Source organism: Strongylocentrotus purpuratus, unplaced genomic scaffold (genome assembly GCF_000002235.5).
Source record: "Strongylocentrotus purpuratus isolate Spur 01 unplaced genomic scaffold, Spur_5.0 spur5_scaffold_5, whole genome shotgun sequence".
In the NCBI taxonomy this organism is placed as follows: Eukaryota; Metazoa; Echinodermata; class Echinoidea; order Camarodonta; family Strongylocentrotidae; genus Strongylocentrotus; species Strongylocentrotus purpuratus.
In genome coordinates this window covers 36,852,940-36,874,604 of record NW_022145611.1, presented here as the reverse complement: position 1 = coordinate 36,874,604, position 21,665 = coordinate 36,852,940, and the positions used below count along the sequence as shown (strand labels likewise).

General features: G+C 34.9%; 1 protein-coding gene across 3 annotated transcripts in view; it reads left to right on the top strand.

Moving 5' to 3' along the window:
* Positions 1-21,665, top strand: part of LOC756678 — a 58,827-nt gene that overhangs the window by 2,743 nt on the left and 34,419 nt on the right. Inside the window, exons 2-13 of one of the 3 annotated variants that reach the window (XM_011676899.2) lie at positions 276-1,499; positions 1,991-2,175; positions 2,413-2,519; positions 3,152-3,172; positions 4,487-4,650; positions 5,657-5,791; positions 6,428-6,517; positions 7,868-7,912; positions 8,816-8,906; positions 10,639-10,780; positions 11,275-11,352; positions 21,253-21,381. In XM_011676899.2, coding sequence (XP_011675201.2) covers positions 284-1,499; positions 1,991-2,175; positions 2,413-2,519; positions 3,152-3,172; positions 4,487-4,650; positions 5,657-5,791; positions 6,428-6,517; positions 7,868-7,912; positions 8,816-8,906; positions 10,639-10,780; positions 11,275-11,352; positions 21,253-21,381 — 2,403 coding nt within the window. In that variant the 5' untranslated portion in view covers positions 276-283. The remainder of the gene's footprint in view (positions 1-275; positions 1,500-1,990; positions 2,176-2,412; positions 2,520-3,151; positions 3,173-4,486; positions 4,651-5,656; positions 5,792-6,427; positions 6,518-7,867; positions 7,913-8,815; positions 8,907-10,638; positions 10,781-11,274; positions 11,353-21,252; positions 21,382-21,665) is intronic. The other 2 variants (XM_011676901.2, XM_011676902.2) reach the window with 2 other exon arrangements.

The following is a 21,665-nucleotide window of genomic DNA, read 5'->3' as shown; positions in this document are numbered from 1 at the left end:
CAAAGGAATTATTTTTTTTTTTTATTATTGTTATCGATCATTATCATCATCAATATCAAGTTAAATTTTATATCTCAAATTTGCTGATTACGTACAGTTGTATGCTTGCTAAATTGTTTATCTTTTCAAATGTTCTTGATTCACACCCAATTCTTTAGGAAGTTTGGTATCATTAGGTTCTACTTTTTAAAAGATATAAATCTAGATCTAAGTAATATGTTGTTTTTTTCACACCAGCCCTACTATTTAACATTTTTTGTTTTTACTATTTATAGGAGTCAAAATGGCGCAATTCATCACACCAATTTCAGAGACGAGAGAAAAGCTTTCAAGATTCAAAGGGGACTATCGTTTTGGAAATTTTGAGGTCATCCCAAGCCTTCCCACTTCAGGTCCTGCCCACAAGTCTGAGAAGCATGTCAGAACTTATTTCAATAACAAACAAATCTTTAGAACCATTAGTGAGTGGTTTGAGGTTTGGATGCCATGGCAGAGGCGCATCGTTCTCTGTGGTACTACAGATAGGTGCTCTACGTCTCAGCTTGAGTATCTTGCAACAGCCTTGGAACCAGTGTTTCACAGAGACTTTCAGAACTCACTCAGAGGGAGCTATCCATCACTGACCTCCAGGAAAGTGATCCACACTAATGAGCAGTCAGAGAGAACAGTGAAATTGTCTGATTCTGATATGGGTAGTGTCTACACCAAGCAAGAAGATCAATCCCTATCAAGCGAAGGATTGCATTCTCTAAACTCCTTTGCTTTAAAATTTGTCAATAACATCATTTCAGAAGCAGTTCAGATGGCTGCAGGGAGAAATGTAGAATTTGATCTGGGTGAGGAAAGTTATGATGAAAGTCAGAAATCGAAAGGCAAGAAAGGACCTAAGAGAAAGCCTTCACCTATCAAGGAAGTTCAAGAGAGCTCCTCTTTTGAACTTGAAAGCAAAGTATCTCACACATTGAGCCCAACGAGAAGTCAGTCACAACAAAGTACATATTCATCATCTTCCAGAGACTCTATGCTAAAAGTACCTATGAGTGACAAGACCAGTTTCTCTGGCACAAAACACAGCACCACTTCCAGTCAAAAAGATGGCCTTCTGCTCATAGAGCGGAAAAGTGTCGACACCTCATCTTTCCTCAACCAATTCAACTCTTCCACTCGCCCTCTAGAGTCTTCCTTTTCTGCCAAGCCATCAGAAAGGCGCAAGGCAAAGAATCGATCACAGGCTTACAATCATTATTTCTGTGGACAGGAGGACACTGTCTTGGCCGATGAGCATCACTTGGATGACCTACCACCTCTGGAAGCCAAGAAGGTGTCCACGTTCAACTGGTGTATGAGTCACAGGGTCACACCCTCTGCAGGGTCGACCGCAGTCGGATCGGCTGAGAGCCGTAGGAGTAAACCACACAAACACACCAAGAGCTATCCCCTCCCAGGAAGTGCAGCAACCACCGCAGACTACTTTGATCGATCAAAGATACAGAAACTAGGCAAGATATTGTTTTAATTAATTTATTGCATCCATTTTCCTGTGATTTATGCTATACAGGAACTCATTAGGGATAACAATGTTTTACTGGTAAAACTAAATGAAGAAAGTGAATGAATTGATATATATTTATCTGAATTAAAATATCTTAGATCAGGATAAATAATTCCAATAAACGTAAATGCTTACTTTGTATGTGCTTTATCCAATGTGCATGTTCAACTTCTTTATTCTAAAGAAGTGGTACATTTATATGATTTTTTTCTGGTTTGTTCATACATGTACATACAGCAATATGAAAACATTTTTGCAATTTATGAAATATTTCTAGGATTTTCATGATGGCTTCCATCCAGTAATATCCCCTTTGAGTCATATGCTTTAAATTCTCAGTAAGTTAATCTTGTAGTTAGTAAGCTACATAAGCTCAACAAGTTTAACTAAATGTTATTCACTAGCTAATGATGTTTTCCAATTTTCATATCAATACAGGTGCAATGAAAGGAGTTTTGCGTACAGGTCAAATCAACAAACCACCCCAAGTTCAAGATCTCTACATCCCCGTCCAGAAGACTTTCAAGCCAAGCAAATGGTGGACACCGCGACCTGTAGTGGTCCCTGCTAAGAAGCAACAACTGAGGGCAGCATTCAAGGATCAGTTGGAACAGATATGGAGTGTAAGATAATTTAGTTTTCTCTAATCGCAAATATGCAAATTGCAAATTCAGAGCTACTGTCTCTCTTAAGCAGGGTATAAAAGTCGTTGCTGCTCTGAAGAGTAGTTTAATCATAACTTATTCAGAATTTTTAAAGTGTAAATTCATACGTTGATACGTTTGTGTAATTCAGACTCATTGTTACATTTCTGAATATCGAAAAAGTCTAATAACCTACATTTTTTTCTTATTTGGCAGTGGATGAAGGAATGGGAAGATCATGAGAAAGGAGACCTTTTGGTTGAACTCATCAAGATGTGTGACCAGGAACTTATCAAATTCTTTGCTTCATGTCTCACCAAACGGTAGGGATTTAAAGAATGAGCTTTAACATAATTTATATACAGCATTGGATAACATGATTCGCATGAAATCAATTTGCATTTTGCATTAGAACATGCAAGATTGATAAGAAATCTTTTTTTAATAATTGGTTTATAACCCATCAAGTTTGCTCGCATATATATGCTATATATCTTTACTTTCTTGTAGTTTATTCAATAAAAGTTTAACCCATTGCCTGTGTGAACCAGAAGGCTCTTATATTAAAGCCTAAGGGAATACAATAATTTAGTAGTCTATGGGTTAAATACAATAACACAAGAATGTTGATACTCATCAATATGCAAGGTACTTAATATGAATTTTAACTTCATTGAATTAAGTAATTGAAGATAGGAGCACAACCTAAAATATTCTATTGATATTGCTCTAATGTCTTTATTATTTCTTTATACTAAATACTAATAATATTGTACCCAAATTGATATATACATTTTTGTTTAACAATTTTGATATCATATACCATGCTTATCAATTTAATAGTAACAAAGTGTAAAACAGTAATTCTAATATTTGTTATTGCATTATGAATTATTCATTAACAACTGCATGCATGTACATTTATTTCCTTTTTAAAATTGAAACCGATGTTCAGGTTGCATCAGTATGTGAATTGGTATGTGACATATTTATTTGCATGTGTGTTTGCACAAGATTCATTGTCTTTATCCACACTGATTTTGCATTAAGGTTATTGGTAACATGACTAATATTGATTCAGTTTTGAGCTAACAATATTTGTTATTTAGAAGAAAAAGGAATAAGTGTAGCAAGGATGCACAGGCGGATCAAGAAGGGCATGATTGCTGAACCTGGAGTGAGAGAGGGCGGGAGGGGAAAGAGGGAGAAATATACATATATATACATGTATATATATAAAGAGAGAGAGAGAGAGAGAGCAGGAGGAAGAAAGGGGGTAGCTTTAGGGTATTACCATTGCTATATTTCAGCTAAATCCCAGCACCTTTCCCTTTTGGGCTAAAAAAAAATCTGAAAAACTCAGAGAATGGGTAAATCAAAATCATTTTCCAGGTGTAAAAGGTTTGCTTTGCTCTTTAAAATTCTCATTACTTCACAATTTTGGTTTGCATGGCGAATTATCCACTGGTGACTAACGCATTCATTATTTGTTTTTATTTCATACATTTTTGCTGTGCAGTCTTACATTCAATTTGTGCTTTTACATGGAGATTGTTGGTACAGTAGCTGTGTGAAAAGCTATACCTTTAGGCAGCTGCTTGTGTCATTGTATGAATGATAAAGAGCAATGATTACATTATGCTTTTCAGAACATTGAAGGTACCTACACATTGATAGCAATATTAATCCAGTTAGAGAACTGAGAGAAATCCTTCAGCTGATCTTTGTATTTTTGTATTAAGCCTACAGATAATTTTTGGCTATGGCTCCCAAGACAGACAATCAATTATACCAACCTCATGAGATCTCATGGACTGTCAGTAAACAGGGATGTATCAAATATTGTTCTGATTATCCAGATCAGCTGGTAGAAATTAATATCAGGTTGACCTCATTTTCCACTCCCTGTTTTACTTTCTCTTTACTTATACATGTGTATTTTTGATGAAAAAAAAAAGATAATTGAGATATATCTGGTTAAGGGTTAAGGGTTAAGTTTGTTTCTCAGTACTTCTTAGATTGATAAACCCCAAAATTTTAGTTGTGAAATATGATAGTTGCTTGATATTTACTAAGAGTTGGAAATCCTGCCACTGGATTATCAAATTGTAGAGTCTCATGATACTTTCATGATTGTATTTATTACCTTTTGTTGTATTTATCAGTACAAACATTTGAATGTGCTATTGAAAGGAATGGGAAATACTGCTATAGGTGTAGATTTTCAAAAAAATTACAAATTTGTTATTTTTCAACTTTGAAATCAGTGTTTCTTTTTCCATATTGCCAGGTTGGAAGATCGTATGGATATCAACAGCCTTCCAGACAAAGTGCTTCTCCGTGTCTTCTACATGCTGTCTCCTACAGACCTGCTGCAGGTAGAGTTGGTTTGTAAGAGATGGCGATTCCTTGTCTCACATGAAGAGCTGTGGCGCTACAATTGCAGACTCTTAGGTGAGCAATTAAAAGTGATAATTAATCCCTTGCCCTTTCCTGCACTCTAACCTTCTTTCAAAGCTCTTTGCTCTTTACTTTGTTTAATTTTTACATTATTATTACTATTTTTTTAAATATTTATTTGGCACTTTCAAAAGAAACAAAAACAAGAAACAATATACAATGTACATAGGATATAGTGAATGAATACAATAATTTGGCACTTACACACCCGACCAGGTGGCCAAATCAAATGTACAAGTGATATTTACCTGAAAGGGATTATATGTGAGTTTTCAAGAGCTGAACACAAGCAGTTGTACTGCTATTTTATACCAATGTGTTAACAACCAAAAAGATAAACAAATAAAATGTTGGGGGTAAAAAGGGTGATATATTGTTAGGTACCCCAAAAGAAAACATTTGTTTTGTTTAAGAACAGGGATAGAGAATGAGCTGAATTCATCTGCTACAACATATGATTATAAACAAATTTACAAGTGATGAAACACACAAGATATTAGGGGGGAATGCAGAAATTGCAATTTATAATCTAGTATTAATAGTGTGCATATAATTCCTAATTCCAATAACATTGTTGGAATTTTATAACTCCAATGAATTCCATGCAATATGATTGACTTGTTGAAAGATTCAGATGATGAAATTACAAATATTATCAAATAATGGGGATGAGCAATATAAAAGCCCATCTGTCATTGAGTATCATCTTTAGTGTAGCAGTTACTAATGACATGAAAACTAATTAAATATAATACATTCATTCATAACGAGGATACCAAATACTTAGTTTAAATGTTTATACATGTTCTTACTTATTCTTTGTTGCTGTTATAAGTTTATGTTCATGATTTTGTTATTATTGATTTTTTTAAATAAATAACTGTTGTTCCTTATTATGTTTATCAGGGCCTCATGGAAGACCACCATTACACCTGTCTAAATATCAGAAAGAATTAAAGAAAGAAATAAATAAATTAAAAAAAACATTTGTTGTTTGCAGGTACCCGTTACAATTCAGCAGACCTTGTTCAGCTGATTGAGTTCTATATGAGTGAGGATGCTGTAGACTGGAGAGAAGCTTTCTGGCAGCTTACTGACATCATGGTGCATCATGATGAAGCAGTCCAGAAACCTGGTATGATATCTTCCTTCTGATGTTATCCTTTCACTTTTATGTTCTCAGACTTCTTCTGTCTTTACATGTTTATGTAGATCCTGAGTGATGATGTTCAAATGATGTGATTTCGAATTTAGTCAAAGAAATTCATCAGTTCTTCATCAAATTTTTGAAATATATTTCACAAAGAGAGTTGATGATGTCTGCATTTATTATCATACTCACGTTTTAAATGGTTTGCAAGAAATTCTCAATCTGAATTTGTCTTTTTTCCAATTTTTCTTCATAAATACACCAGTTTACGGTTGTATCAGTGCGCATGCGCAGACAGTTGACCTCGGGTCATTGGCCCTGAAACAGGGCCAATAACCTTTGACCAGTGGTATTTATGCGTAAATTAAGATTGCGCCCATGCAAATGATGATATGCGCGCACAACGCAGCGCGTAGGCAGTGATCATCATAATTTGCATGGGCGCAATCTTAATTTACGCATAAATACATGACCTCTAGGTCATTGGCTTTGTTTAAAATGGCGCACACAACCGTAAACTGGTGTATTGAAGTCACCCTTCAGTGACAGGGAAACCTATATTTGTATTGTAGGTTCAAGTATTTTTTAAATAATATTTTTTATTGCTATTTTTTGTAACAGATTCTAAGAGATTGTGGAAGATGGTGACAGACAGGATCTCTGAGCTGAGAAGAAGATATCTTCATGAGGAAACCGAATCAGAGTCATCAGGTAGATATGAGAATAATATATCTATCCAATTCTCATGTGCTGTCTAATCCAATATGTGTAGTAACAATCAGTTATTTCATCAGCAGTGCATGGTCATGCTTTTTAATCATATGCCTAGAAAGTGACTCCAATCGTACTTGCCTTATACTATACCCTCTTTGAACCCTAGAGCAATTTCATGTATATTCTAATAAATTATGATTAGCTTGTACAACTAATCATATGTGTGTGTCTATATAGAATACATCTCATATGATGGTCCCATCTTGAGTTGCATGCTCTCAGTGATGCTGTGCAGTTTTCTTTAACCAACATTATTCATATTCATATTCATATTCATATATTCATATCAGCTACTGCATTGTACTGCATTGTACATTGTATATGTTGATATTAATAAACGGAAATTGAATTGAATTGAATTGAATATTTATTTCATTTCCAACAGAAAGGTAAACAAAGATATTACATTTTTTTTTCATACATAATTCATTTTTTCTGGAAACTATACAAATACACTTTGCACATAATGAAATTATTACTAGAAATTCTTAATTTCTGAGGAAATGGGTGGATCCACTAAAAAGCAGTGCTTGTAGTTTGTGGATCCCCCAGAAAAAAAGATATAATTGTCCCAAATTTTGCCTACGAAGACTTGGACATTCATAATGTGTGCTCTGGTTCATGGCTTTGGATTTCAATGAGAGTAATATAACCATAATCTATCATATGATTAACCATCAGCTAGTTGGCCATGTTTTAGACATAATAGTGAGAGGGTGGAAAAATAAACTTATTGTGACATGGAAAGGAATTATCCATTATTTGACATTTATCTACTCCCCACCTTTATTCAGTTAACCAAACTTATACCTGTGACAATGTCTCGTAACCATTGTTTTTGTATGTGCTGTACAAATGTATAATAAACTTGACTGTAGACTGAGTATATGTTTACTACCCATAATCTCCTCTATATCACATTTCCCTCTTTTATCATGCACTTCCATATCCTGTTTGTTTTGCTTATTTCATGTATTATTCCTTCATTCTCCTTCTCTTTCTCTTTCTTCTTTTCCTCTTTTTCTTCCTCCTTCTCTTTCTCTTTCTATCTTTCTCTTTCGTTCTCTCTTGTCTCTTCCATTTACTCTGTGTTTTCAGCTATCACTTCAACTCTCTCTTTCTCTCTCTCTCTCTTTCTCTCTCTCTCTCTCTCTCTCTCTCTCTCTCTCTCTGTCAACTACACACTGTATATGTCCTGTTTTGTTTACCCTCTTATATCCTATACTCATCTCAGTATTTAACCTCCACCATCACCTCAAATTGCTGTTTTTGTATCTAATATCCTAGTCTCTACAGAAATATCTGAGTCTGATTCTGTTTGTTCAGAAGTAGGTGAGTCTATCTCAGTGTCTCCTCTATATTTCATGTTCTTAATGTTTCTCTCCCAGCCTAACTTCCATACAAAATGAGATTTGTTTCTCTCAATACTTGATAGAGCAGTCAGCATGTATACTAATCCCCAATGTCTATATGTATTAAAAGTGAATTTGTATTTATCAGCAATATGAATTACCCAAAAGCTGAAACCCCTATCTAACTGAAGGTAGCACTTTGTAAAGCATGGGATGTCAATTTCTTCACTTCAAAAAAGAGAAATGTCAAAATAGTAATATAGGATTTTAATCAGGTTTTCATTCTTTTAACATATCAATGCAGTAACATTTGTGTATCAGAAATTAATTCAGAATATGACAATACCAATATGCATCCCAGTTGCACGTACCCAAAGTCGTGTCTCATTAATGACAGTAGGTAAAGTTTAAATTGATATGAGTTATGATTTTTGTAATAGTTTTTGTTATCAATAAGTCTTAATTTCTTTTGAATATTGTGAATATGTATTTCTGTGCCTGTAGAATAACAAATACTTTTAATTGAATAAATTTACCTTTCTGAATCATCAAAAATTAAATCTTCCTCACTTACTCTTCCTATCACATTGTCATTATCATCATTATTCTAATTACTGAGTTATGATTTTATTTCATTATTCTTTCTTTCCATACATATATTGTCCATTTTCACTAATAGTAATAGCAGGGTAGGGTTGTAAAACAAGTATCATACAAATAGAGCATTGTCTTTGCTTTTGCAATGTTCTGTTAATTATGTGTACTTCTTCAGGCTATCAGGGGGAAATAGATCATTTCTTTTGCGCTATAATCTTTCCATATGAAAGAAGAGTTATGTTGTTGTCTAATCAGTTCTGATTGCTTGTCTTTTTGTGCCCTACAGTTGAGATAGCCATTGCTGTTGCCCGTCCAAGACCAACCAGTGCTCGCACAGAATCATCATCTGATAATGGAATGGATGAACCAGATAGGGGGTAAGGGTACTTTCCTAAATATCCATTAGCAAATCATTGCTGGTCATATGGGTGTGTATAATAATGATAGAACTAGCACTCTGCCCTGTCAGTGAGAGTGCAAAAAGTCATGTAAGAAAGTGAATTTGATCATTAAACAGAGATATGAATAAAAAAATAGGATAGTTTCTATTATATTCCACATACTAAGAATCTTGCTCTATGATTGGTCAAAAGTAAATCACGAAAGATAGTTCGCCCATCATTGGTGGGAGAAGCAAAAAGTTTGTTACACTGTGTAGATAGTACTATTATCTACACAGTGCAACACACTTTTACTGAAGATAGAAGTACTATCTACACTGTGCAACGCACTTTCACTGAAAATTATCCAAAAGCGCACTAAACGGGCGTAAATACGCGCACATTAATTAAAGAAAACACATGCGCGCACCGTACCCACAAGGTGTTGGGTTAAACTTTAACTTTTTTGGTGTGAATTTGGGCCTAAGTAGATGCACACACGTCCTTTTCTTTCTGTAGTTTAATTGTTTCAGATGTGGAATATAAAGCAAATAATCACCTTTTGGTTTCAGGCGATGGCTAACTATCACTTCCTCGTCGATCAGAATGTATACGCTATCTTTCCTCAGCTTCGCTTCGGAAAGATAGCTACATCCAAATCGCCTCGGAAGTGATAGTTTGTCCCATCACCTTCACCAACGGTAGTTATTTGCTTATTCTATGTCAAAATTACATATTGTGAGGGCTTGTGGAGGAATAAGCAAAATGATAATTTGAATAGAATGATGAGGAGATGGAGGAGTAGTATTTATAAATAATGGATTCATTCAATCTTAAACTGAATTGAACACATGACTGTTCTGAAATCAAGCGAAATAGTTTACTTTCAGGCCAACGATGAATGAATAAATACTTCACTATATTATGATGGGAGGATGTTGCTCAAATGATAAAAGATCCAAAGTACTAACATGGGATAAGGAAATTTGGTTGACTAAATCCAAGATATCTTGTGCATTTCTTGTAAAAGCTTGTTTTATGAAATCTCTGTGAAATGCTGAATATGGGGAAATATTTTTGAATTTTCTAAGGAATCCTAGCAATTGTTTACCAATTCACATTTTCTTTGTGGAGGCATTAGTAGGGGGAAGTAATTCTGAAAGAAAATATCATTTGTTTTTAATATTTAATGGTTTATATGATATCTGTACTCCAGTGATATATACTTCATGGTCATTAAAAAAAAAATGAATTCAGGATTGTAACTCAAGTCACTAGCTCTAAAACTACACCTCTTTTAAAACAATTGTAACCAGCTTCATATTAGTATTATATCTTTTACAATATATAACCTAAAGCATACATCATCATAGTAAATATCAGGGGGGTGTTTCACAAAGACTAAGATCAACCTAAAGTTAGACTTAACTATGGCAGGCCGTTCATGCCACTTGTTGCTCTCAATTATGATTTTTAGATAATATTTTTTCCTTCAATAATGAATTATCAAAAAATGTAAATTCTGTAGATTTGGGACAACGATTTGTATGTCCCTTGAGAGGCCAATGCCAGTAATTGGTGAGAGCAAACAGTAGCATGAACGGCCTGCCATAGTTAAGTACAACTTAAAGTCGATCTTAGTCTTTGTGAAACACTCCCCCCCCCCCCCCCCAGGTCCCATACAGAATGAACGCCTTTACTCAAGAGCATGTTCTCATCTCATCTACAGCTCATCTGGATCCCATACCCCTGTGGATGAGATGCTACATATGAGAAGGAGAGGTGCTTTAAGGCCGCAGAGAAAATCTATGAAGATGGAGGATATTGCCTTGGACATCAGGCCTGAGTTACATCGTGCTGAGGACCTGCTGGTAAGAATATTCTTTTAATAATAATAGCTCACATTTGTAATGTGCCTAATACTTTGTTTTTAGGCGCAGCACATACCCCGGTCATCGGATTCTGACTTACCCTCAACACAATGTATGCACATTTTCCATTCCTTGGAAAGAAAGAAAGAGCGATTGATGAATCCCACAAAGAAAATAAAGCTACAAAACATGTTCTCTTGTCTTGAAACCATGATTCCAGATGCTTATCTACAGTTTTTAATGTCAGCATGACCTCCTGTAAAACAAGATATTTTACGATTGGTCCGAACACATGAACTATTATGCCGTCAATTAACTCTATCACTAAACTTGATATTGCAAAAGATACATGAAGATGGCCATTGTTAACATTTTGTGAGAGTCTCCTAGTTTAACAGTAAATATATGATTTATTATCTCAACAAATGTATAAGTTACTGTTAGTTATTTGGTTTCTCAAATCAAATTTTCTCCTTTCCCTCCCCACTCATTAGAACCCATCGTCTGAACATGAAGAGCACATGCATTATGATGGAAAAATCAAGCAAGTCAAGAGAGTCCGCCGATTGCAGGTAAGAAAAATGTCTCTTTAATCATAGATCCTCTTCCTTTAAATGTCGACAAAGATTTGTGAAAGATTACAATGAAAGATTGCAGTGAAACAAAGTGTTTCAAAACGTTATGGAGAGCAAGCAAACTTAAAAAAAACTACATATATCAATGATTTTTGTTTTGTATGTCACAAACAAGACAGTTTTAATCATGATACATTCCATGCCCTCTACATCCTTATATGAGAGAGACATGTGTCAATTCTGAGATCCCAGAAATTAGTTTTAAAAAACTGTTTTTATGATCTGCCGTATGATTATACATCAACTTGAAATATAATGCTGATGATTCCCAGCTACTATAGACTGCTACATGTATATATACTGCATTAATCATGTAGAACATGATACTTCAATTTCATCATTTTATTCATGTATTTGTGAAACATTTATGCCGTGTTTCCCTGTTATTGATGGTTGACAGTTTGTGAATGTCTGAATTGAAGAGGAAAATGACAGACTAGCTTAGGGACGGTGCTAACCATCAAATTTCATCTCTCTGTCTCTCTTTGTTTCTGTCCCCCTCTTTCTTCAACACAAACTAATCATCAGTTAATCAGAAACTTTCAAATATCTTTTGCAATATATGGCAAGCTTCCTATAAGTAATGTTGATATAAGGCTGTGGAAATATGAGTCAATCTCCAATTTAATGGTTTATCGGGGGCTATATGTTAAATCAGCTTTCTGACATGGATCCGATTCATAATTTATTGTCAACTTGATGCTTGCAATAATACAAACCCCTTAGAATTAAATGTCAATGATGTTTATGTATGAAGTAGTACTTCATGTTTCTTAAATTATCCTCGGTATCACCCCAAAAAAATAATTATGTAGCATGTAAATATTTAACAATTATATGTGCTGTTGATGTTGTGTGTTGATTTATGTTACTAAGTACACATACACCTGTAGAACATTATTTCTGGCTGATCTTTTGTAGTTTTTCCCTGAGGTGCAGGGGTATGAACACACACATTGGATTGTGCTACTTTTCAGTTTATAGCAAGGTTCTTCAAAAGACAAATCATAAACACCTTCAGGAACATTAGCTCTCACATAGGGCTGCTGCAATGTGGTATTTCCTTTATGAAGTAAAAGTAATGATATTTGCTATCACTGACTCAGCTATATTTTGATATGATGAGATTTGAATGTGGCAGTCTCAAATGAACATACAAGAGAGCTGTGGTAGTATTATGAATCCATTAGTGAAACTCATGATTCTGGAAAAGAAATAATTTAGCCTTTTGTTTTTGCAATTTGAAAAGTTTGCAATTCAGGAATAATCATAATTTACCCCTCTGAACAGTGAATTGTGTGATTTTCCTGATTAGTGTAGGTACCGGTATGAGAATCCTTTTTTAAAGTCTATAGGTATGTTGGTATTTATAAGCGAGTCAAAGTCTCCCATTCATTCTGTGCATGGGTAGATTGATGGGTAGGTAGACAGTTTACTTATTTCCCATCTACTGACTCACTGCTTGCTGTACCATTCCTTACTTGTTTAGTTTCATTTACCTGTCGGTATAGTGCCACCCAATAGAGTAAAAGGCCAGCTTTCATATATATCATAAAGCAATTTCGCCATTTCCAAGTTATTTTTGGCATTGAGTGGGTTAAAGGTATCGTGAGACCCAGATAAGTTGGCTAATGCCTTCCATATGTGCAGGCAGCAAACAACCACAGGTACGTACGTGCACCAGGTGTGCATGTACACCAGGTGCTGACACAAATAGAGCTTTCTTTCCCTCCGTCCGCATGCCCGTCACTCAGAAATTCAATCGAGATGGCAAGACTTCAAGTATTTGGGTCAGTATTGTGTGGGTTGGCCCTAACAGAGACCCTAATTACAGCCAGATACAGACACATTTGTGTACCTGCTGAGGTGAATGACATATACCATAGCTTGGCTGTTTGGGAACAACATATCCTCGGAAGATGATGAAGTTTATATGTGGACCTTTTTTAGGGTTTACATCCATCACCATACTCTATGAAGAGTATTTTGTTGGATATTAGATAAGAAATCTGCAAGTGAATATGTAGGCATTTTTTAAGGACAAGTTCAGTGGTTAAGGAAATGTTACACAACATTTACTTGAATGGATTACATGATTTCATTTTTACTTTCCATGTTTGTATTACATGAGTACTATGCTGTAAATGATCTTGTCAAGATTTTTTTCTACCATGGATTCATAACATTATGACCAATCATTGCACAATTCAAGTTTGAACTTGTATTCAAGTTGGCATTATGATTGGACAAAAGAGACAACAAGAGGGCGATATCTTAGTTTTGACCTTCTTCGTACATTAATATACCTCTAGAATTGATGGTAGGCAATTCAAAATATGATACTCCAAATATACATTGTCATCTACGTGTACCAACAAGATTTCTTATTGTTTACATTGTAAAGTATGAACTCTGGTCCTTCTTAGTATAGAAAAAAGCGTTTAGTGGTGAAGTAATTTTCCAGTTGTTTTTCAGTCATTTTCTGTAATAGTTTTAGATAGCTTGGGAATTTATGGCTACAAATTGATTTTCCAATTGGCAACAGTCCAGAAAGCAAACTGGATACTTTTTTTTCATGGAAGATTAGAAATATTCATGCTGTGTTTTTTCTATGAAATCAGCCATTAACATTGTATGAAGACATTTTGAAAAGAAATTAATTATGGAGGGTAAACCAGTGCTTGAGTGGCAATCTGTCAAGTTTGTGTTGTGATCCCAAACTCAGAATAACTTCTTTATTACTGTCCTCTAAGAATTACATTGGGTTTCCCTCACATCTTAAATTGAATTCCAAAATGAGAATTGTATATCTGTGACAGGTTTGTCTGGCCGGGGAGATATATCCCAACCTATATTGTCCTCTTAACTTTTAAATGTAGCGGAAGAAAAGTGTTTGTTGATTTGGTCTTAGACCACCTACATGTAGTTCCACCAAAAGAATAAATGTTTGTCATAGTTTTGTGCAATTTTGTTGATCTTTTTTAATTGACAACAAACTTGTACACAATCTTGTACATTATGCTTTGACTGATGTGAAAAATGCTGCATTGGAAACATTCTATAGGGCACTCCTCATCCATTTCATTTAAGAAGCTATGCTATATTCATGAATTACGTTTGAATGAAATCCATATTTTGAAGATTATTGATGATATAGGCATATTTTCTAATAAAAATACACTATATACATGTACTGTACATAAGAATATTTACAAGAGGTGTATATCCGCATAGCTACACCACTCAGATGCAGGTTATTAAAGGGATGATATTTCCCAGGTGTGGGTGGAACATCCATCGGAATGCATCCAGGTGTTGCGATTGACAGTTGGCTTCCGTCTGTCAATCATTGGTACAGACAGGGGGGACCATCCCACCCCCCCTCTCTCTCTCTCGTTCTCTCTCTCTCTCTCTCTCTCTCTCTCTCTCTCTCTCTCTCTCTCTCTCTCTTGCTTTCCCTTTCGTACTCTGGTAACAGAATTACCTCTAATGGGGTCTCCATGTTGGAAGAATTATAGGTCACACCAGATACCTGACATTCCTATTCAAAATAAAGTAACTCACTATGAAAACCTCATCAAATCAGGTTTTAGTTGACCACAAAAAAGGTAATTTGTATATGTCTCCTGTTCGTAATTGATTGTAGGCATTTAAGATATGTAATACAATAAGTACATATCCAGTGAGAATGCTGCATGGTCCATCTACCCTTTTATACTACATTAAATATTATCTACAGATGTCTAAATGCAGAGCACATCATTTGAATTCATTGGATGAGAACAGGTTTAAATCATAGTACTTTAATTATAGTAGTGCCCCCAAAATGAAAACTGAACAGTATGAAAATATCTTTTAATGATGTCAAATTGGTAGTTAATAATTATTTATTTTTATTTCAAACAAACCAAGAGAACAATAATTGGTCACAAGGTAAGCCTATTCCATTGTTATTTTTATTGGGGTTTTCATCATTGAAGAGCCTGGAATAAAGTCAACCAAGAGCAAACAAGCAACGGTCAGAACAGACCAACAGGTCAAGATCCCCTGGCTCTGTTACACTGCCCTGGACAATTACAGGCTCCGTCAGAATGGCCTTCATAGCTTCCTATATATTTATATATATATATATGAGCCAACACTGACCACATTCATGAAATTATGAAAATGGCCATATTATTTACAATAATATTAACTATGAAACTTAGAAATCCAAGTCCAATGAACACTGCTTCATGAGAAAATAAACAAAAGTTAAATAAAACTCTGCTCCTGTCGTTGTAAAGTTTTTCATATAACTAGGGAGATGTGTAGCCTATAAGCAGTTGATGATTTAGAATAGAAAGAAAATCATGATTTTTTTTTTTTTAAAAGATGTTCTAATATTTATAATCTCACTATTGCGTGCTTTTAAAGACTAAAGTTAATTTGAGCAGTACTAAGAGAAGACTGGAAGTCTGATGAATGACACAATATCCCTTCTGTGTACCGGTATGTTTTATCAATGCACAAGTCTCCTACCAGGTCTTCCTTGAGGTCTTTTGTCTAGGATGCGTACACATTTGAGATACATGGGGGAATTACAGCAATATCACTATTCAGAGTATAGAGATGAAAACGTGTTTGTAATTTTTCGTCAAGCTCTCGTCAAAGTGATGCACCATGACAGGAAGTGGAAGGCCAAATAAACGAACGGTATTTTAACGATGATTTAATGATGGATAAATGACATGTACTGTCCATGGCTACCAAATGAAAGCCTGATTGTCATTGCAGTTTCATCTGCGTGTGCATCTTTGACAGTGAAAGACAGACAAGAAGGGTGAAGAAACATGGGGCTGGGTGACAAAACCCATCTTGTTGTTACGCCATCTAAGATCACAACCCCATTTCCTTATTCTAGTAACTGGTAATCTTTCCCTTCTGCACCCTGATGGCATTTCATGATGTGCTAATTTTCCTCCAATAGTACTATGACTATGCTTTGCACAAAAAGGCAAGATGGTGGGGTGGAAATTGGTAGTCGGTTGCCATGGTGATGGCCATTTGAACGAAAAAGCAGCCATGTCCCCCAAGCAGGCCTAAGCTAGAATTCATTGCACTTTTATAGGGGTTTAAGATGTAGGGAACGGAGAAGACATTCCAACAATGTTGCTTCCAATGTTGTTTGATTGGCTGTGATGGCTTGTTTGGACCCATCTGCGTGTTTACGGACTGCGTCTGTGGAAGATCTGGATGCATGTTTAGAGATCTGTCGAAAGGATACACCAGAGTGGATTCAATTGGAGTAGATTACTTCTCTTATTGAAATTGACAGGTTTAGATATTGTGCATACATGTGTCAAAAGGATGTTCCAGCGCTGCATGATACTGCTTGAATTTAGAGAGAAAAATAGATGGGGAAGAGCAAATGCAAGTGATATCTTGGAAAAGCTTTGTTTGTGAAAACACAACAAAGTTTCTTTGTGTCATGTTTAGCATGTAAGCCCGAACCTTTCTTTTGAAAAATTACAGGAGGGCAGACTGTTATAAATCATGCATAATAGCAATACGTCATGCCATTTCTTTAAAACAAATTTCTTGAGCTGCATCTTTTGAAAAATGTCATTGCACTTTAGTTTGCTTTTGTTCATTATCGGATGTTTGTAGATATTGTAATAGGACAGTATGTATTCGTTTTAGTTTGGACATTTGAATGGTTGTATCGTGATTGAATGAGTTTCAAGGAAAGGGCCTTCAGTTTGTTGTGTAATGAGAGATTTTATGATTCATCTCAAATGTCCATGCAAAAGATTAAATTGGTATACCTTAGATGTCTGCTTGGGAAATGTTCATGGACTCTGTCAGGTTTAATATATATTCTGTATACTGTAGTTACTCACTTACGTGTTTTGGATGGACAATGAGAAAGTGATGTAAAAGATATCCATGTTTAATACCTAATTGAGCTTGGTTGTTAGATTGCTTGAAATGTCCCCATATATAGGTAGAAGCAATGTTGATAAATGCAGTGATCATGCTAAAAAATATTACCTGTGAATTATTCACAGGTGTAGAGTTCATTGGATTGAAGGGAAACGGCTACAAAAAGGGAAGACTATATCTGGGCCCTGTTTCATAAAACTTAATCAATAACAAGTGCTGAACTTCTATGAAAAAATTTGCTCTCAGCCAATCGAATGCCAGGATTTCAGAAGCTTATAACAGTTGTTGTTACTTGTTATTGATAACAAGTTTTATGAAACAGGGTCCAGATTGGATGAATCAAATGTTTGAACATAAAACCATTACACTTATCATGACTAGGTAAGAACTGAAAAAAAGTTTAATAAGAATTGATAAACAGTATCACCAGGGCCCGTTGCATAAAACTTAACATTGATGGTAATTTTGCCATCAATGGCAACTACCATGGTAACAGGGCTCAACAGCCAATCAAAAGCAAGGTAATCCTTATTTTTGTGTGTTATTTGTTGGTCCCATGATTTAATAGGAAAGGGTCGCCTAATATCCAGGGCATTCAAATGTGGGTCTTTTTTTTTCTCTTTCTCTCTCTCTTTTTTTGTTTTTTTTGTTTTTGTTTTGGGGGGGTTTGGTTTTTTTTTGTTAGGAGTCGGTCCTGTACATGTATGAAAAGTGACAATTTTAAATTGTTGCTTATAATATCAATTTAGCATCCAAATATTTCATTGAATCCTGAGCCCTGTATTAAATATGTGGGTAGTTTTAAAAATGTAAGTTTTATTGTTCAGTGTGTAGTACAGGCATATAAGTTTAATAGCATTTTTGTACCCATTTTTAGTTGGTGGACACTTTATTCAATTTCTTATCTGCACATAGTTATTTTACAATTCCTTCCTTTAACAAAATATATGTGTGTGTTGTTTAAAAGAAAGTCTATTATAAGTTATCACAAAATGTTTCACAAGGTACATACATACATACCAAAATTCATATCACTCATGTGAATTCTAAAATATGACGGATTTGGAAACAGCACCAAAAAACTTAGTCCAGTATGTTTGAGGTTTTATTTCAAAGGCATATTACTTAGATATTAATCACATCATTAAGAATTTTTCTTTACATTTAATATTTGTTGATATATTCCTAGATTGATCGATCGAGATGGGGGGGGGAGTGCTGAAAAAGTAGGGCAGCATGGCTTCAGTTTTTAAATGAAATCTTTGAAATATGTGTAATAGTGAGCAACAATTCCCTAAGGGCTCGATCATGACCACCCAAATCTGTATCAGAATATCATCATCATGTGTTCTTGTGGCTAGACCGACCGACCCCGGCATGCATGTCGAAAGGAACGGGGAGAAGTAATGATGCTTTTACAAGGGATAGTTTGGGCAATATGACAGAACGGAATGTGGTTCAGGTGAGATTTATACTGCCCCCAGCGCTTGTGATAATATGATTAGTTTCGCATTATCCTGACAGATAACACCCATCACTTAGATGAGTGTAAATAATCCATGCTGTGATTTACGCCTCCCTTACAAGTCTTCACAACAAAATACCCAGATTTATGGCTTGCTGAAGATGATACATGTACTGATATGAGGTTAGAGGGACATGAGAACACTACCCGGCGATGTTTCAAAAGTTTGACGTTGTTGACAGCGACGAAACTGCTTTTTTGGTCATTGTCATCCATAAAGATATATTCGAAGAGGAAGAAGAGCGTTGACTCTATGTAGAACTATATGAGTTAATGCCCTTCTGGCATTTGACCAACGATACTCATTTGCCATATTTGAAAGCTAAGGAGTAAGAATTGGTTTTAGTTGAATATTTCAGAATAAAAATTGCCTTCTTGAGAATTTTCCATTTTGCATTTATCTTGTAACTTTTCATGCCTTATAGTTACGATTAGAATTATTTAAAGCTCTAAAATTAATTCTATTCTGTATAAAAAGTATGGACCATTTTTCTTCCATATATACTAGAATGTACGTAGCAACAAATGTATACTGTATATTAAAGAAAGCTTTGAAATGTAATCTACACATCCAAAATATTTTCATAATTGATTGGACCTCTGAACCATATCTCTTTTACTTAATTGTTTTTACTTTTTTCTTTTTTAGATTAGAACTTAAAATTAGGAATTGTATAAATTTCTTGCAAATACTTTGTAGCAAAATGTTGCTCTAGTGACCCAAACTTCCATTTACCCCTTTGGGAACAAACTAGGATGTTCAAAGATGGAATGCAAAACTCTCCCGCAAACAAGATAACAAATCTTCATGTCATTTCTCTAAATTTGGTGAAGGTTCAATCAAATGAAGATATTTACTAGCTTTACCTGAGTTCTCTTATAAATATGAGCAATTCTAATGGTATTTACCCCAACTCTGATCTTTTGGGAAAGAAGATGCCAAATGGAATTGTGCCATTACCTGCCTACAAAGTGAGATCACCCACAGTGATAGAGCATGTTCCTTGTTTGACTGGTTTTAGAAACATTGCTCCTGCCATTTATTGGCACAACTTTGAACCTTGGAAACACTTTCCACCCAGATTTATTACCATCCCTCAATCAACAAATGGTCTACGATATAGATGATGTATTGACAAGGGGACGATGGAATGAGGGATTCACATCTACCTCAAACTTCAACAAGATTTACTTCTTATTCCATCCATAACAGTTTTGATTATACAAATCGATTACAAATCATTCATCTTGAGTTTGATATTTGCAACATTTTGAATAACAACAGAGATTGTCATAATTTGAAGTAAACAAGGATCATAACTGTAAAAATATGATAGATATGGGGATGATAGGGATTGACATATTTATGTTTTATTGAGATGTACCGAGTATCATTCTCATCAAATGAAAAAACAATCAATGTAACCTTTAGTATGAAACATACTTGTTCCTCAACTTAATCCATCATATTTTATCTAGTTAGGCCTACTAAATACAAGGCCAGTATGAGCCTATGAGTTACTAGTGATATTGTTTAGTTTGTAGTAGTAGTAGTATCACTGTACATTGTACAACTTGGTTTAATCTGAACTTGAAACCACCCCTGTCTACCACACCCCCTCGCATCCAAGTCAAAATGTAGGTTTGGGAATTTGGCAATCCGCATTCAATTTCCTGCACCAGGCTGGGAACAATAAATCACTGGAATCTATTTGTGAACAGTTCTTTTCTTTTTTATTATTAGGAAATACCATGTAAAGAAAGTAATATTGCACCTTAATGAATGCAAATAAAACTAAGGAATAATATGGAATTATGTTGAGTCATGTAATCGACCCAAAGGTGAAGGGGAGTAGTTGTCATGGTTTCTAGACATCAATATTAAAATGAACATATGGCAAGGTTAACCATACAGTACTTCATGTCATATAGAGAAAAAAAAATCTTTTATTGGGTACAAATTATTTTAAAGAGAGATATGACAAACTATTTTCTCCTAAGTAATTCCTATGTTTGTTGATAATTGATGTTTACTGTTGTCATCATCTAATTTTGGGTGTTGTCTATTATGGTGGACAAAAGAAACATGCTACTGGACAACACTGAATACCTAAGAAATGACAGAAAGAGTATCGACGAAGAAAATGAAAGGATATAAAGAAAATGAAAAGATATACAGTAGACATTCACATTGCTTTATAGAAATAGAGGAAGTTACAAAGTTAGTATTTATATCATTATCAGTGGTTAAAAAAAAACTAAAAAATTGATATAAAGAGGAGAAGGGTCTGAAATTTGTCATACGATACCTTGTCATTTTGTATCATTCTAACTGTAATAAACTGATTTCAGAAGTCAATGTATTGTAAATTTTGTTCATTCTGCAGGGACACAGTGACACCATCTGCTGTGTGAGGTTTGACATAAGGAGATTGATCACTGGCTCCATGGATCGCACCATCAGAGTGTGGGATATCCGCAGTGGCAAAGGCATACGCAGGCTAACAGGACACAAGGTAAGATCATATTGCATGCATTTCAATACCAAGAAAGTTAAATCTTAATCATGGTCAGAATTTTGTTTTAAATCTAACTAACTATTAAAAATGAATTACAAATTGAATTAAAAACTTAACTAAGTTTTGATACATATGAATAAAGTCACATATATATATATATATATATTGCTGTTTATTGGACATGGAGCCGTGCGCATACACTGCGTTTGGAAGTTTAAACCATAGTTCAAGATTAACCTTTAAGAATTATGGACATTGCAAGCGGACAAGAACCGTGATTA